This window comes from Bombina bombina, chromosome 7, assembly GCF_027579735.1.
Source record: "Bombina bombina isolate aBomBom1 chromosome 7, aBomBom1.pri, whole genome shotgun sequence".
In the NCBI taxonomy this organism is placed as follows: domain Eukaryota; kingdom Metazoa; phylum Chordata; class Amphibia; order Anura; family Bombinatoridae; genus Bombina; species Bombina bombina.
This window is the reverse complement of record NC_069505.1, coordinates 192,527,005-192,545,571: the sequence shown is the minus strand read 5'-3', so window position 1 is coordinate 192,545,571 and position 18,567 is coordinate 192,527,005. Positions and strand designations below refer to the sequence as shown.

General features: G+C 40.7%; 1 protein-coding gene across 1 annotated transcript in view; it reads left to right on the top strand.

The window, feature by feature from the left end:
- Positions 1-12,150: 12,150 nt before the first annotated feature.
- The window catches only part of LOC128636294 (uncharacterized), a 51,207-nt gene continuing 44,790 nt past the window's right edge, over positions 12,151-18,567 (top strand). The window contains exon 1 of the mRNA XM_053689326.1: positions 12,151-12,604. Within this exon, the coding sequence (XP_053545301.1) occupies positions 12,151-12,604 (454 nt within the window). The remainder of the gene's footprint in view (positions 12,605-18,567) is intronic.

Sequence of the window (18,567 nt, the reverse complement as noted above, 5' to 3'; positions counted from 1 at the left end):
TTAAAACCCACCACCCACACAACCAACCCTACTCTAAAACCCACCTAATCCCCCCTTAAAAAACTTAACACTAACCCCTTAAAGATCACCTTACCGGGAGACGTTGTCACCCAACCGGGCAGAAGTGGTCCTCCAGACGGGCAGAAGTCTTCATCCAACCGGGCAGAAGTGGTCCTCCAGACGAGCAGAAGTCTTCATCCAGACAGCATCTTCTATCTTCATCCATCCGGCGCTGAGCGGGTAGAAAACATTCTATTGGCTGATGAAATCAGCCAATTGGATTGAACTGGCATTCTGTTGGCTGATCAGCCAATAGGATTTTTTCTACCTTAATTCCGATTGGCTGATAGAATTCTATCAGCCAATCGGAATTGAATGGACGCCATCTTGGATGTCATCATTTAAAGGAACCTTCATTCAGTCGTCGGCCGTCGCCAGAAGAGGATGCTCAGCGTCGGATGTCTTGAAGATGGACCCGCTCCGCGCCGGATGGATGAAGATAGAAGATGCTGTCTGGATGAAGACTTCTGCCCATCTGGAGGACCACTTCTGCCCGGTTGAGTGAAGATGTCTCCCGCTAAGGTGATCTTCAAGGTGTTAGTGTTAGGTTTTTTTAAGGGGGGATTGGGTGGGTTTTAGAGTAGGGTTGGTTGTGTGGGTAGTGGGTTTTAATGTTGGGGGGAATTGTAATTTTTCTTACAGGTAAAAGAGTTGATTACTTTGGGACAATGCCCCGCAAAATGCCCTTTTAAGGGCTATTTGTAATTTAGTGTAGGGTAGGGCTTTTTTATTTTGGGGGGGCTTTTTTATTTTGTTGGGGCATTAGTTTAGGTGTAATTAGTTTAACAATCTTGTAATTTCTTTATTATTTTCTGTAATTTAGTGTTTGTTTGTTTTTTGTACTTTAGATAATTTATTTTAATTGTATTTAATTTAGGTAATTAATTTAATTGTAGTGTAGTGTTAGTTGTAATTGTAACTTAGGTTAGGTTTTATTTTACAGGTACATTTGTCTTTATTTTAGCTAGGTAGTTTATTAAATATTTAATAACTATTTAATAACTATTCTACCTAGTTAAAATAAATACAAAGTTGCCTGTAAAATAAAAATAAACCCTAAGATAGCTACAATGTAACTATTAGTTATATTGTAGCTAGCTTATGGTTTATTTTATAAGTAAGTATTTAGTTTTAAATAGGAATAATTTAGTTAAATGTAGTAATTTTATTTAGATTTATTTAAATTATATGTAAGTTAGGGGGTGTTAGGGTTAGGGTTAGACTTAGGTTTAGGGGTTAATAACTTTATTATAGTGGTGGCGACGTTGGGGCAGCAGATTAGGGGTTAATAAATGTAGATAGGTGGCTGCGATGTTAGGGCCGGCAGATAAGGGGTTAATAATATTTAAATAGTGTTTGCGATGCGGGAGTGTGGCGGTTTAGGGGTTAATATATTTATTATAGTGGCGGCGATATCCAGTTCGGCAGAATAGGGGTTAAAATATTTATTTTAGTGTTTGCAATGTGGGGGGGGCTCGGTTTAGGGGTTAATAGGTAGTTTATGGGTGTACTTTTTAGCACTTTAGTTAAGAGTTTTATGCTACAGTGTTGTAGTGTATATTCCGGTTTCCATATGTAACCAGAGATATGATCAGGGCAACTTGTCTCTGGGTAATCTCAGCATAGACATGTCCTGACACTATTTATGTTAGCCTGAGACCTCAGCATGATGAGTTGAATGACATTGCTGTGAGATGATGAATTCCTCACATTCCTTTGTGTGTGTCTATGTGTGCCAGTTTGTGTGTGTATGTGTGTTTCTATGTCTGTGTGTATGTGTGCATATGTGTGTGTGTACAGGTCTGTGTGTCTATGTATGTCTATGTGTGCCAGTTTGTGTGTGTATGTGTGTCTCTATGTCTGTGTGTATGTGTGCATATGTTTGTGTGTGTGTGTGTGTGTACGTGTCTGTGTGTATATGTATGTTTATGTGTGCAAGTGTGTATGTCTTTGTGTGTGTGTATGTGTGCATATATGTGTGTGTGTGCGAGTGTGTGTATATGTGTGTATGTATGTCTGTGTTTTTGTGTATGTGTGCGTATATGCTTGTTTGTGCATGTATAGCATGTTTGTGTGTATGGATGTTTGTATACTATATGTGTGTGTATGTATTTTTGTATAGTTTATGTGTGTGTGCACACACGTATGTATGTGTAAGTTTGCACATGTGTGTATGGATATGGGAACATGTGAATGTGTGTGTTTCTGTATATGTGTTTATATGTGTATAAATGTGAGTACATGTGCCTGTATTTATATGGGTGTGTGTATGTGTGCATGTATGTTTGTATATATGTGCCTGTGTGTGTGTGTCATTCCATATGGTAAGAACAGCCCCACGGTATAGGCACACTACTGACACATATATAGAACAACGCTTGTCATCAGCCAAATAGACTTATAATCTAGTAGTGATGCAGGTGTATGTTACTGTAAGAAGCACCCTATGTATCCGGTGCCAGTATCACTCATGTAATCCGTTAGGAATTGTAAGGCTCACCTGGACAACAAATGCAGCAGACGGGGCCTGCAGAGTCATGGAGCCCCTAGACAACTGTCTGTGCTGGTAACAAAAACCCTGGTGGGAGATATCTCATCATTAAACAAAACTCACTTATAAAGTACCATCTCTGCCAGCAGATCACACAGCTATGTGCACAATGTAGATCCAGACACTCGGCTGGCACTGCTGGGATATACTGACAGTAGCTGGGGCATCCAGTAAAATACATGAAGCTGCATTTATCTATGCCAACTGGTTCCAGGGTTGCATAAATAAAAAGAGAGAAGCGCTCAACCTGGGAACCCCCTAACAAAATAAAAAAGCCCCCCAAAAATAAAAGAAGCCCTACCCTACACTAAATTACAAATAGCCCTTAAAAGGGCCTTTTGCGGCGCATTGCCCCAAAGTAATCAGCTCTTTTACCTGTAAAAAAATTACAATTCCCCCCCAATATTAAAACCCACCACCCACACAACCAACCCTACTCGAAAACCCACCCAATCCCCCCTTAAAAAACCTAACACTAACCCCTTGAAGATCACCTTACCGGGAGACGTCTTCACCCAACTGGGCAGAAGTGGTCTTCCAGACGGGCAGAAGTCTTCATCCAACCGGGCAGAAGTGGTCCTCCAGACGGCATCTTCTATCTTCATCCATCCAGCGCTGAGCGGGTCCATCTTCAAGACATCCGACGCGAAGCATCCTCTTCTGATGATGGCCGACGACTGAATGAAGGTTCCTTTAAATGACGTCATCCAAGATGGCGTCCCTTCAATTCCAATTGGCTGATAGAAATCAGCTAATCGGAATTAAGGTAGAAAAAATCCTATTGGCTGATGCAATCAGCCAATAGGATTGAACTGGCATTCTATTGGCTGATTGGAACAGCCAATAGAATACCAGCTCAATCCTATTGGCTGATTGGATCAGCCAATAGGATTGAAGTTCAATCCTATTGGCTGATTGCATCAGCCAATAGGTTTTTTTTTCTACCTTAATTCCGATTGGCTGATAGAATTCTATCAGCCAATCGGAATTGAAGGGACGCCATCTTGGATGACATCATTTAAAGAACCTTCATTCAGTCATCGGCCGTCGTCAGAAGAGGATGCCCCGGGTCTGATGTCTTGAAGATGGACCCGCTCTGCGCCGGATGGATGAAGATAGAAGATGCTGTCTGGATGAAGACTTCTGCCCGTCTGGAGGACCACTTCTGCCCGGTTGGATGAAGACTTCTGCCCGTCTGGAGGACCACTTCTGCCCGGTTGGGTGAAGACGTCTTCCAGTAAGGTGATCTTCATGGGGTTAGTGTTAGGTTTTTTTAAGGGGGGATTGGGTGGGTTTTAGAGTAGGGTTGGTTGTGTGGTAGTGGGTTTTAATGTTGTGGGGAATTGTAATTTTTTTTACAGGTAAAAGAGCTGATTACTTTGGGGCAATGCCCTGCAAAAGGCCCTTTTAAGGGCTATTTGTAATTTTGTGTAGGGTAGGGCTTTTTTATTTTGGGGGGCTTTTTTATTTTGTTAGGGGGATTAGATTAGGTGTAATTAGTTTTAAAAAATTGTAATTTCTTTATTATTTTCTGTAATTTAGTGGGGGGGGGGTTGTACTTTAGATACATTTTTTAATTGTATTTAATTTAGGTAATTAATTTAATTGTAGTGTAGTGTTAGGTGTAATTGTAACTTAGGTTAGGTTTTATTTTACAGGTAAATTTGTCTTTATTTTTGCTAGGTAGTTTATTAAATATTTAATAACTATTTAATAACTATTCTACCTAGTTAAAATAAATACAAAGTTGCCTGTAAAATAAAAATAAACCCTAAGATAGCTACAATGTAACTATTAGTTATATTGTAGCTTTCTTATGGTTTATTTTATAAGTAAGTATTTAGTTTTAAATAGGAATAATTTAGTTAATTGTAGTAATTTTATTTAGATTTATTTAAATTATATTTAAGTTAGGGGGTGTTAGGGTTAGACTTAGGTTTAGGGGTTGATAACTTTATTATAGTGGTGGCGACGTTGGGAGCGGCAGATTAGGGGTTAATAAATTTAGGTAGCTGGGATAAACATCTCACAATAATATTGGCTTATATTTGAGCTGCAAAAACAAATATACTTCTATCTGCTAAATATACTTACATAGTTCAAATAAAATTGGGATTAACATCTCGCAACAATATTGACTTATATTTATGCTGCAAAAAAATTTTTTTGCTGTAAAAAATGCATTTAAATGAAATGGGATCTTAGTCACACAATATGATCATATTCTGCTAAGCTAGTCACCACTTACAAGGTGTCCCATATTAGACTGGTCCTAACACTAACCAGTTTCCACACTGCAGCAAGTCATGTCTACACAGTGTGAAGCTTTCTAGCTTATTAAGTATATTTATCTGGAACACACCTGGGCTGGGTGGCGTGCATTAACCAAAGGGGAGGGATTTGGTCAGCTCCCTATTTAAGAGACACAACAAAGGGGTTTTTTGGTTAAGCACACCACAAAAGGACTGTTTAATCTTAACATCTCGCAATAATATTGGCTTATATTTGAGCTGCAAAAACAAATATACTTCTAGCTGCTAAATATACTTACATAGTTCAAATAATATTGGGATTAACATCTCGCAACAATATTGACTTATATTAATGCACACCACCCAGCCCAGGTGTGTTCCAGATAAATATACTTAATAAGCTAGAAAGCTTCACACTGTGTAGACATGACTTGCTGGAGTGTGGAAACTGGTTAGTGTTAGGACCAGTCTAATATGGGACACCTTGTAAGTGGTGACTGGCTTAGCAGAATATGATCATATTGTGTGACTAAGATCCAATTTCATTTAAAGGCATTTTTTTACAGCAAAAAAAAAAAATTTTGCAGCATAAATATAAGTCAATATTGTTGTGAGATGTTAATCCCAATTTTATTTGAACTATGTAAGTATATTTAGCAGATAGAAGTATATTTGTTTTTGCAGCTCAAATATAAGACAATATTATTGCGAGATGTTTATCCCAATCTTATTAGAAGCTATGAAAGTATATTTGGCAGACAGAAGCATATACAAATATGCCATGAAATAGTGGACTTAAGTGGTTGGATGTGCACCATTATTTTTTGTTGTTTTGTAATTGTTTTGGTCACTTTGGTAGCACTCCCACAATATGTGTGTTAAGATTAAACAGTCCTTTTGTGGTGTGCTTAACCAAAAAAAACCTTTAATAAAAGAAGTACCAGGCCTATTCCATTCCCCAGTATTAGGAACTGGAAAAAAACCTCTGAAGTAACCACAGGAGGTTAATAAGCAGAGTTTAAATGTTAGCTAGCCTTAAAATCAAGAGAACTAGTCTCCTCAATATCCAAAATAATCAACACCTTTTCAACAAAGAACGAATGTACTCTATTTAAAAGTAAAAAAAGTAGATTTGTTAGTGTCAATATCTGATGAAGGATATTCTGAATGAGATAAATCATCATCAGAGAAGGATAATCCAGTATGTTGTCGGTCATTTGAAAACTCATCAACTAAATGAGAAGTTTAAAAAAAAAAAAAAAAAAAAGACCTTTACATTTTATAAAAAGGCGGGATGGCAGACAAAGCCTTCAGAATAGAATCAGAAAAATATTCTTATAAATTCCCAGGTATATCTTGTACATTAGATGTTAAAAGAATAGCAATAGACAATGCATTAATACTGATGGACATTTTTTTCTGCATGTAAAAGTTTATCATGATAACTTATTACAAACCATAGCTAAAGATAAAAATTCATAACATTAAAATAAATGAACTTAGCTTTGGCAGGACTGATATCAGTCAGCAGGAATCCAACAATATTTTCTGATACAGGAACAGTTTTTAAATATCTTGCAAATGAAAGAGAAAAAACAACATATAAAGCAAAATATCAATTTCCTTATATGACAATTTCAGGAATGGGAAAAAATGCAAACAAAATAAGCCTCTGGAAACCAAAAGCAAAATGAAATAAAGACTTAAATAATGTCAGAAATCTGGCGCCAAGTATGACGCCCACAACTGACAAAATATTTTTTGGCGCCAAGAACATCTGCAACAAACACGAGCGTCATAGATGACGCAACTACGTGAAAATTCTCGGGGGCCAACTAAGACGCCGGAAATGACGAAATTACATCAACAAACGTAATTCTCGCGCCAAAAAGTCTCGCGCCAAGAATGACGCAATAAATTATAGCATTTTGTGCTCCCGCGAGCCTAACAGCCCACAATTTAAAAAAGAGAGTCAATTTGAAAATTTCAGGTAAAAAAAAACTTTTTTTTTTTTTTTTTTTTTTAAATATGCATTTCCCAAAATGAAACTGACAGTCTGCGAAAAGGAAATATACTGATTAACCGGAATCATGGCAAATATAAGTACAAAACATATATTTAGAACTTTACATATAAAGTGCCAAACCATAGCTGAGAGTATCTTAAATAATAGAAAACATACTTACCAAAAGACACTCATCTACATAAAGTAGATAGCCAAACCAGTACTGAAACAAGAATCAGCAGAGGTAATGGTATATAAGATTATATCGTCAATCTAAAAAGGGAGGTAGGAGATGAATCTCTACGACCGATAACAGAGAACCTATGAAATAGATCCCCGTTAGGATGACCATTGCATTCAATAGGTAATACTCCCTTCACATCCCTCTGTCATTCACTGCACTCTGAGAGGATCCGGGCTTCAGCATACTGAGAAGCACATATCAACGTAGAAATCTAGCACAAACTTACTTCACCACCTCCATAGGAGGCAAAGTTTGTAAAACTGAATTGTGGGTGTAGTGGGGGGGGTGTATTTATAGGAATTTTGAGGTTTGGGAAACTTTGCCCCTCCTGGTAGGAATGTATATCCCATACGTCACTAGCTCATGGACTCTTGCCAATTACATGAAATAAATAAAATTATCTAAATTACAAAAAAAATAAACACTAAATTACACAAAATAAAAAAGGAAATTATCAAAAATAAAAACGAATTACTCCTAATCTAATAGCCCTATCAAAATAAAAAGCCCCCCAAAATAAAAAAAAACCTAGCCTACACTAAACTGCCAATAGCCCTTAAAGGGACAGTCTAGGCCAAAATAAACTTTCATGATTCAGATAGAGCATGTAATTTTAAACAATTTTCCAATTTACTTTTATCACCAATTTTGCTTTGTTCTCTTGGTATTCTTAGTTGAAAGCTTAACCTAGGAGGTTCATATGCTAATTTCTTAGACCTTGAAGCCCACCTCTTTCAGATTGCATTTTAACAGTTTTTCACCACTAGAGGGTGTTAGTTCACGTATTTCATATAGATTACACTGTGCTCGTGCACGAGAAGTTATCTGGGAGCAGGCACTGATTGGCTAGACTGCAAGTCTGTCAAAAGAACTGAAAAAAGGGGCAGTTTGCAGAGGCTTAGATACAAGATAAGCACAGAGGTTAAAAGTATATTATTATAACTGTGTTGGTTATGCAAAACTGGGAAATGGGTAATAAAGGGATTATCTATCTTTTAAAACAATAAAAATTCTGGTGTAGACTGTCCCTTTAAAAGGGCCTTTTGTGGGGCATTGCAAAGAAATCAGCTCTTTTACCTGTAAAAAAAAAATACTAACACCCCCCAACAGTAAAACCCACCACCCAAACAACTAAAACCCCCAAATAAAATTCTTAATAAATAAACCTAATCTAACCATTGCCCTAAAAAGGGCATTTGGGTGGGCATTGCCCTTAAAAGGGCATTTAGCTCTTTTACGGTACCCAAATCATAAGCTAAAAATAAAACCCACGCAATAAACCCCGACGATCCACTTACAGTTTTCGAAGACTGGACATCCATCCTCATCCAGACGGCAGAAGTCTTCATCCAAGCGGGCAGAAGTCCTCATCGTAGCCGGCAGAAGTCTTCATCCAAGCGGGGCAAAAGTCTTCATCCAAGCGGGCACAAGTCTTCATCCAAGCGGGCACAAGTCTTTATCCAGAAGGCATCTTCTACATCCATCTGGCGTGGAGCGGGTCCATTTTCAAGACATGCGGCACGGAGCATCCTCTTTTTTCGATCGTCGCTGGAAAATGAAGTTCACTTTAAGTGACGTCATCCAAGATGGCGTCCCTTACATTCCGATTGGCTGATAGAAATAGGATTGAGCTTTCATTCTATTGGCTGATCCAATCAGCCAGTAGGATTAAGCTTGCATTCTATTGGCTGATTGGAATAGCCAATAGAATGCAAGCTTTTCGTCGGGGGTTAGTGTTAGGTTTTTTTAAGGGTTTATTTGGGCACCGTAAAAGAGCTAAATGCCCTTTTAAGGGCAATGCCCATCCAAATGCCCTTTTCAGGGCAGTGGTTAGCTTAGGTTTATTTAGATAGAATTTTATTTGGGGGTTTGGTTGTGTGGGTGGTGGGTTTTACTGTTGGGGGTGTTTGTATTTTTTTTTACAGGTAAAAGAGCTGATTTCTTTGGGGCAATGCCCCACAAAAGGCTCTTTTAAGGGCCATTGGCAGTTTAGTGTAGGCTAGGGGTTTTTTTTTATTTTGGGGAGTCTTTTTTATTTTTATAGGGCTATTAGATAAGGAGTAATTCGTTTTTATTTTTGATAATTTTGTTTTTTATTTTGTGTAATTTATTGTTTTGTTTTGTTTTGTAATTTAGATAATTGTATTTTATTAATTTATTTTATTTTATTGTAATGTTAGGTTTTAGTGTAAGGCAGGTTAGGTTTTATTTTACGGGTAACTTTGTATTTATTTTAACTAGGTAGTTAATAAATAGTTAATAACTTTTTACTAACTAGTCTACCTAGTTAAAATAAATACAAACTTACCTGTGAAATAAAAATAAAACCTAAGATAGCTATAATATTATAAATATTAGTTATTCTGTAGCTAGCTTAGGTTTTATTTTATAGGTATTTAGTTTTAAATAAATTTAAGTTAGTGTTAGGGTTACGTTTAGGGGTTAATATATTTATGTAGTGATGTGGGAGGCCAGAGGTTTAGGGGTTAATAGTTTAATTTAGTATATTTCGTTGTGGGGGGCTTGCGGTTTAGTGGTTAATAGGTTTATTATAGCGGCAGTGTGGTCGGATGGCAGATTAGGGGTTAATAATCTTTAAATAGTGTTTGCGATGCGGGAGAGCAGCGGTTTAGGGGTTAATAGGTTTATTATAGTGGCGACGATGTCGGGAGTGGCAGAATAGGGGTTAATAAATTTTAATAGTGGCGGCGATGTCCGGAGCAGCAGATTAGGGGTTAATAAATGTATTATAGTGTTTGTGTTGCGGGAGGGCCTCAATTTAGGGGTTAATAGGTCGTTTATGGGTGTTAGTGTACTTTTTAACACATTAGTTATGAGTTTTATGCTACAGCTTTGTAACGTAAAACTCATAACTACTGACTTTAGATGGCGGAACGAATCTTGTGGTTATAGAGTGTACTGCTCACATTTTGGCCTCCCAGGCAAACTCATAATACCGGCGCTATGGAAGTCCCATTAAAAAAGGACTTTTTTTTAAAAGTGCGGTACTAATGTTGCGTGACGGCCAAAAAGGTGTGCGGTACACCTATAACTACAAGACTTGTAATAACGGCGTTATGGAAAAAGCAGCGTTATGAAGCATAACGATGCTTTGTCACTCATAACGCCAAACTCATAATCTAGCTGATAAGAATTAAGGCCCTTAGGAGTGTGCTGCTGTGAAGTGGCAACAATGTCGCATTTGTGTGGGTGGGGATTTGGCTTACCTATAAGAAGTCAGGTTACAGGACCCAGACCCTCTTTCCAGCTCGTCTTCATAGCTTGTAGGATCTTCATTGTCCGGTAAAGCAGTCTGCTGCAGCATGGATCAGTCTTCAAGATCTTCCAGAGCACCTGTGAGTGAGGAGTTGGAGGAGTTAACGATCAGAGATTTCGACTCGGAGGAGGACGTGGTTTCACCATCTCTGGTGAGTCGTACCACGGTCTCTTCCCTTTATCCATAGGTGGTAGTGGGTCCCCCTCCCCTAGAGCCCTTTGATAGCTGGCGGCGATTGTCGGTTCCCATGTAGGCCTATCTTCCCTCCCCTCACCCGGTCAGCTTTTCGCAGCTTTTCTCAGGAAGAAAGATGGTAACCCACGACTGTTCTTTGGGGACGTGGATATGTGCCTTTGGGCCTAATTGGGGCCTGAAAAAACAGTAGTGCCTGGGTAGCCCTCTGCAAGGCCTGCTGGTAACAGAGCTTCTTAGCGGTATCGTCGGTGGCCCGCAGGGGGTCTGCTGGCATTTTCAGAATAAGCCCTGTGTTAAGGAAGCATCCTGCGTGTTCCGACACGTCTGCAGGTATTGTGGCGGGAGCCACTCCGGCTCAGAATACACAAGGTCCCAGGAAGCTGGGCGCTCCCAGGAGAGACAGGGCCCTGGGTCCAGACCTTTCACTGGTGGAAAGGGCGGCCACCCTGCTGAGAGTAGCTGTAATTGAGAAATGGCTGATGCTATACCCTTATAGGGAGGCCGCCGAGTTACTGGGTGCAGGCCTCCGTTGGGGGTTCGTTATTCCCATCAATTCTAAAGTATGTGCATCCTTGGTCCTTGGTCCACAGGAACTTGAAATCAGCATACCACTTCCCAGGTGTGGTAAGAAAAAATTTGGCAAGGTAATAGCATTGGGCCGTATGGCTGGCCCATTTAGGTAGACACTGATTGCGGGATTGGTAATATCTCCTTTGAGGGTTGTTCCTAAAAAGAACCTGGAAAATTCAGGTTAATTCAACACTCTTGCATTGGTCAGGAGGGCAGGTAAGGGAGCACTTTTGGAAAAGCTGGACATGGAATCCATCTTTCGGCTCTTTCCTATCCACCCCTCCTCCTTTTACCTCATGGGTTGTTGGTTTCGAGGGTGAGTATTTCGTAGACAATTGCCTGCCCATGGGTTGCTGTCAGGGTGCCAGGAATCAGACAAGAAGTGCAAAAATAATCACGCCTTTATTAATAGCAAAACATAATAAAAAGTCCACAAGTCAAATAACAAGCCAGGAATCAAAACCAAAACTGGTAGTCAGACGAGCCGAGTCAGGAGCCAAAGCGAATAGTCAGACGAGCCAGAATCAGGAACAGGATAACAGCAGAGTCAGGAACAAGCCAGGGATCAGGAACCAGGAGGGAGATCAGACAGCCAGGTAATACACAGGTGCTCTCACAAACAGGTCTGAGAAAACGCAAGGGCAAAGTATACTGAACAGAGTCCCTTTAAATGATAAGTGATGACATCACAATTCTGAGACTGCATCCTGTCTCACACAGATGATGTACACCAGTCTGGCCATAAAATGAAGTGCAGGAAATGAGCAGCATCACACAGTATGCACCAGAGTCAGGAAGAGAGGTGAGTAAAATGGCTGCCAGCAGCACATGGCAAACAGATCAGGGAAAAAAACCTGACAGTTGTTCCATTTCTTGTGCTTATTTCGGGGCTTTCATTAGCTTCCTGCACAGAACTATTGCTGCGGTTGCCGGTTTTGAAGGCCTGGCGCACTACCTGGATGATTTTCTGTTGGAAGGCCGCTCTGGAACGTCCGAATGCGTCTTTCTTATGACGGTGATGTTCCTTTGGCAGAAGACAAGACGCAAGGTCCTTGTACTTGCCTTACTTTTTTTGGAATTGAAATCGACTCCGTGGCAATGCAGTGTCGTTTGCCACAGGATAAAATCAACCATGTGCTGAAGGAGGTTAGGACCATGAAGTTGGAACTTCATAGGTCCATAAAGGATCTACAGCCCCTTTTGGGCCTTCTGAACTTTGCCGGGAGAGCCATCCCCATGGGGAGCATTTTCCTCAGGTTGCATGAACACCAGTTGTGCGGGGCCCGATCCAAAACTTGTAGGTTTTGTGTGTCTCCTGAGATGGTTGACGACCTGGCGGTGTGGGAATATTTTCTCAGTCACTCTAACGGGATCTGCATGTGGAGGATGGAAGTTTCTTCCAACACGGCGATACATTTGTTAACCGATTCCATGGGAGCTCACGGGGACGGTGCTTTCTTGTCCGGGCAATGGAGTGCTGGCCCTTGGCCTCAGTCGTGGATTGACAGGAGGCTAGTAAAGAATCTCTGCTTTTGGAATTTTTCTCAATTATAGTGGTCCTTGAGATATGGGGTGAACAGCTCCGTACTGATGGGTTAAACAGTGTCACTATATACAGTAATAGGTGGTCAGACCATCTCACAGACTGTGGGCACAGGACACCTCCTTTTGCAGACATGTAATCTGATTCACATTTTTTTTTGTGTTAAATGTTAAAAAAAAGAAAAAAAAGATATGTATCAAATTCACATTTTTGGGTTGGGGGGCCCTTCTTTGATTCTTGCTCCTGGGCCCTGTGGTTTCTAGTTACGCCTCTGTCCTGAACATTGTGTTCTGTGCACAACATGTTCCTAGGGTGCAGAATAAAATTGCTGTTGCACTCTCCCGCTTTCAGTGGGAAGCCTTCTATGCTTTGGTTCCTCAGGCAGATACTAACGGTTATCTTTGTCCTGATTACTGGTGGCAGGTGGCGTTGGATGGGGACATTTAATAACAATGATTCGTTCTTCGTTGGCCCCTTCTACCTGGAACACTTATGTAAGACACTGGTCTGAGTAGATCACCTTCTGGGTTGTGAAGGGACAGGATGGGGTGTCTAAGGGGGCGGTCTGTTCCCGACTGACCACTGTTTCCTTCTTTTGAAAACTGTACAGTCTTGTCGACTCTTCCAAGACCTTCTTGTGGGACAGGTATTGAGGGGTTGGGAGCGTATGGTACCCAGAACAAGGGACATTAGGGAACCCGGTACTATTAAATGACTGGGGAGCCTTTGTCAAGCCTTTCCTGATGTGTGTTCTTCTACTTACAAGGCTACCCTGTTCACAGCTGCCTTTGGGCTGGCTTTTCACGGGGAGCTCAGAGTGGGTGAATTAGTCCCCCCTTCGAGGAACAAGCCTGTTGGCCTGTTGGCCTCTCATGTACGCGAGTGAGTCAGCTGTACTCGTTTTCCTGCCTAGAGAGAAATCCAACCAGAAAGGTCCTTGGATCTCTTTAGCTGCCCACACGGGCTCCGCCTGTTGCCCAGTTAGACTAATTAGGACCTACATGGACGCGCGTCCGGAGGGCCCCTTACAATTTCTAGTTCACACGGTTGGTTCCCCCTTGACTAGATTTCAGTTCCGGAAAGTCTTAAACTGGGTAGTGGCTAGAGTAGGCCTTGACCCTAGGGTCAAGGGTTGGAGCAGCTACCACCGCCACTGGGTTGGTTGGCCTGCTAACCATATTAGATGATTGGGGCGGTGGAGGTCACAAAGATACTTGTTGTATGTTAGGCCATTGACTGAATAAGTGTTTTGTTTGCCTAGCGATGTTCCCTTGTTAGTTTGTGTTTCTTTGCAGGACCAGGAGAGGGTACGTTGAGAGTGTGGATTACGGGTCACTCCTACATCTATTGGGTAGAGCTGAGAGCGATCGCGAGACCAGATGGAAGCCAGTTTGAATTTCCTTTCTCTAGGACTACTGTTAGATGGTTGGGCCACAGGGGGTTGACTTAGTCTGGTCTGCCTGGGTTGCCGCAGGGGGCTGTGCACCGGTGGGAGAAACCTCATGTTTTGATTATTCACACGAATTATATGGGGCTCCTGCCGTGCAAATTACTCAGTGCTTCTGTCAGACCTGGGCCCTTTCCATACTTGGGTCCCCAATGCTAGGATAGGATGGTCCAACATCATCCCCAGAATAGAGTGGCGCCATATGTAGTCCCACAGGACTGCCTTTCAGGTCCGTAAGAAGCCGAACAGGGAAGTGAGAATTTTCTTGTTTCAGATAGGAGGTTTTGTTGTGGAACATGGGAACATCACAACGGCTGAGAGGAGCCTCTACAGGAGGGACAGGGTGCACCTCACTAAGAGGGGCATTGACCTGTTCCTATGTAACTTGAGGCATGCTATTCTGTTACATCTATGAGGGTGGCAGCAAGAGTTGTGCCTGTTTGGCTTTCTCTTGTAGCGGTTGGCCCGCACCCAGGTTTGCCATCAGAGGTTGAGTGATGGCTGCCCCAGGGGGAGGGTAGTGTCCACAGGCACGCGCCTGTTGTTCCTCCCCATTTTGGTGTTGCCGAGAACTCCCTAAACCCTTCCGCGTGCAGCTAAGCTCTGTAAGTTTGCCTTTTTGCTTTCAGCCGGTTCTCTTGTTTCACAATAAACGTGACCCACGGGTCTTTTCCCACACAGTGTCTTGTATTTATTTATTACAAGTTATAAGTTATATAAGTTATGGTTATGGTTCAGGCAGTTCTATGACTGTTAAGTTATAATACAGCAAGCCAGGAGGATAGGGCATTTAATTACTTAAGACAGTGGAGGGCAGAATAGCCCGTAACAAACATAAGAATTAAAGGGACACTGAACCCAAATTTTTTGTTTTGTGATTCAGATAGAGCATGAAATTTTAATCAACTTTCTAATTTACTCCTATTATCAAATTTTCTTCATTCTCTTGGAATCTTTATTTGAAATGCAAGAATGTAAGTTTAGATGCCGGACCATTTTTGGTGAACAACCTGGGTTGTCCTTGCTGATTGTTGGATATATTCATCCACCAATAAAAAAGTGCTGTCCAGAGTTATGAATTAAAAAAAAAGCTTAGATGCCTTCTTCTTCAAATAAAGATAGCAAGAGAACGAAGAAAAATTGATAAAAGGAGTAAATTAGAAAGTTGCTTAAAATTGCATGTTCTATCTGAATCACAAAAGAAAAAAAATTGGGTTCAGTGTCCCTTTAAGGCCCTTAGGAGTGTGCTGCGGTGAAGTGGCAACAATGTTGCATTTGTGTGGGTGGGGATTTGGCTTACCTATATGAAGTCAGGTTACAGGCCCCAGACCCTCTTTCTTGCTGGTCTTCACAGCTTCCCTCCCTTAAATTTGGTAAGGCGGCAATCGTTAGGTTGGACATCAATATGGTGTATCAGCAGGGTCTGAGGCTGGATGAGGGCTACACAGCTCGTTTCCTTAAGTCCAAGGACAGTAGTTTTCGACTCCCCAGGTAGTGGCATGCACAGGTGCCTAGTCACACCAGGTCCTACTGGTTTGGAGTTTTGATTTACACCCTGGTTGGGCGGTTGGCCCATGCCCCGGTTTGCCATCAGAGGTGAGTGATGGCTGCCCCAGGGGGAGGGTAGTGTTCGCAGGTGTGCGCGTGGTGTAGCTCCCCCATTTTGACGTTGCAGAGAACTCCCTAAGCCCTTCTGCATGCAGCTAAGCTCCCCTTGTGTCGGCATTCACGGGCACGGACTATCTTCCTAGCAGGGGGTGCTTACTCTCTTAGCTAGATTGCCTCCACCTGGTGTAGGTTTGCCTTTTTACTTTCAGCCGGTTCTCTTGTTTCACAATAAACGTGACCCATATGTCTTTTCCCACACTTTGTGTCTTGTATATTAATAAACTAGAGGACTGGTCAAATAAATGGGATCTGAAATTTAATATTACCAAGAGCAAAATTATGCATATAGGATCCAAAAACCCAAAGGCCGATTATAGTCTCAATGGTACATTACTGACTGTAATTAAAGAAGAAAGGGATTTGGGAATTATTATTTCAGATGATTTAAAATTTGGTACACAATGCCGCAGTGCAGCCAGCAAGGCCAGTCAAATGCTTGGTAGCATTGGAAGAGGTTCTAGTAGCAGAAATAGCAAGGTTCTTATGCCACTTTACAGATCATTAGTTAGACCAAATCTGGAATACCGTGTACAGTTCTGGAGACCATATCTTCAGAAAGATATAAATAAACTAGAAGCTATCCAAAGGAGGGCTACTAAAATGGTACATGGTCTAAAATATAAAACGTACAAAGAAAGACTCTATGATCTAAATATGTATAGTTTAGAGGATAGAAGGGAAAGAGGTGACATGATAGAAACCTTCAAATATATGAAGGGATTTAATAAAATAGAAGCTGAAAGCATTTTTCACAAAAAAATAAATGCCAAAACAAGGGGTCACAATCTAAAGTTAGAGGGTAGAAGATTCAGGAGAAATTTAAGGAAGCATTTTTTTACAGAAAGGGTGGTGGATTCATGGAATGAACTTACATTTGAGGTGGTAAACACAAAGACTGTAAAGGAATTTAAAAATGCCTGGGACATGCATAAGGCTATCCTAAGGAAAAAGTAACATTGTTTTGGAGAATAGCAAATGTAATACCTCTTCATAAAAAGGGCAGTAGAGAAGAATCTGGCAACTACAGGCCAGTTAGTTTAACTTCAGTAGTAGGGAAATTAATGGAAAGCCTCTTAAAAGAAAGAATTATGACTTACATAAAGACAAACAATTTAGAGGACCAAAATCAGCATGGTTTTACTTCAGGGAGATCATGTCAGACTAATCTAATTGACTTCTTTGATTATGTAACAAAAGTATTAGACAAGGGAGGAGCAGTTGATGTAGCATATCTAGATTTCAGCAAAGCATTTGACACCGTCCCACACAATAAACTTATTCACAAACTACATCTCCTTGGTCTAGATTCAAAAATTGTGAACTGGGTGGAATGCTGGCTTAAGGACAGAAAACAAAGTGTCTTAGTAAATGGAGTTCATTCAGCAGAGGGGGCTGTTATTAGTGGTGTTCCTCAGGGGTCAGTTCTGGGACCTGTTTTGTTTAACATATTTATCTGCGATATCAGCAAAGGGCTACAGGGGAAAGTATGTCTCTTTGCAGATGATACAAACATTTGCAACAGAGTGGATGTTCCAGGGGGGGTAGACAAAATGAGAAGTGATATACAACAATTGGAGGATTGGACAAACGACTGGGATCTAAAGTTTAACACAGCAAAGTGTAAAATAATGCATTTAGGGAAGAAAAATCCAAATGTTAATTACAGACTCAATGACACTTTACTGACTGTTACAGACGAGGAACAGGACTTGGGAATTATTATTTCAGATGATTTAAAACTTAGTAAACAATGTAGTAATGCAGCGAGTAAGGCTAGCAGAATGCTTGGATGTATTGGTAGAGGTATTTGCAGCAGAAATAGTAAGGTTCTTATGCCACTTTATAGATCATTAGTTAGGCCTCATCTTGAGTATTGTGTGCAGTTCTGGAGGCCATATCTTCAGAAGGATATTAACAAACTTGAATCTGTGCAAAGGAGGGCTACCAAAATGGTACATGGTCTAAAAAATAAAACTTACCAGGATAGGCTCAATGACCTAAATATGTATAGCTTAGAGGAGAGAAGGGAAAGAGGTGATATGATAGCAACTTTCAAGTACATTAAAGGGTTTAGTAAAACTGAGGCTGTGGGTATTTTACATAAAATGGAAAATTCAAGAACAAGGGGTCATGAGCTCAAGCTAAAGGGTAGTAGATTCAGGAGTAATTTGAGGAAGCACTTCTTTACAGAAAGAGTGATTGATTTATGGAATAAACTTCCTCAAGAGGTAGTAGCAACAAACACTGTGGGGGACTTTAAAAATGCATGGGACAAGCATAGGGCTATCCTGCGAACTAGATAAGTTTATACTGTTAGGTAAGGTCGGGCAGACTTGCTGGGCCTATGGCTCTTATCTGCCGTCAATATCTATGTTTCTATGTTTCTATATGGGTAGACTTGATTGGCCTTTTTGGTTCTTATCTACCGTCAAATTCTATGTTTCTATGTATTTGTTTATTACAAGTAATACTTTATATAAGTTATGGGTATGGTTCAGTCAGCTCTATGACTGTTAAGTTATAATACAGCAAGCCAGGAGGATAGGGCATTCAATTACTTAGGTGACTATGTGAGTATATGACTGTGTGAGTATGTGACTATGTGAGTATGTGACAGTGTATGTGACTATGTGAGTATGTGACTGTGTAAGTATGTGACTATGTGAGTATGTTACTATGTGAGTATGTCACTGTGTGAGTATGTGACTATGTGACTATGTGGGTATGTGACTGAGTATGTGAATGTGTGAGTATG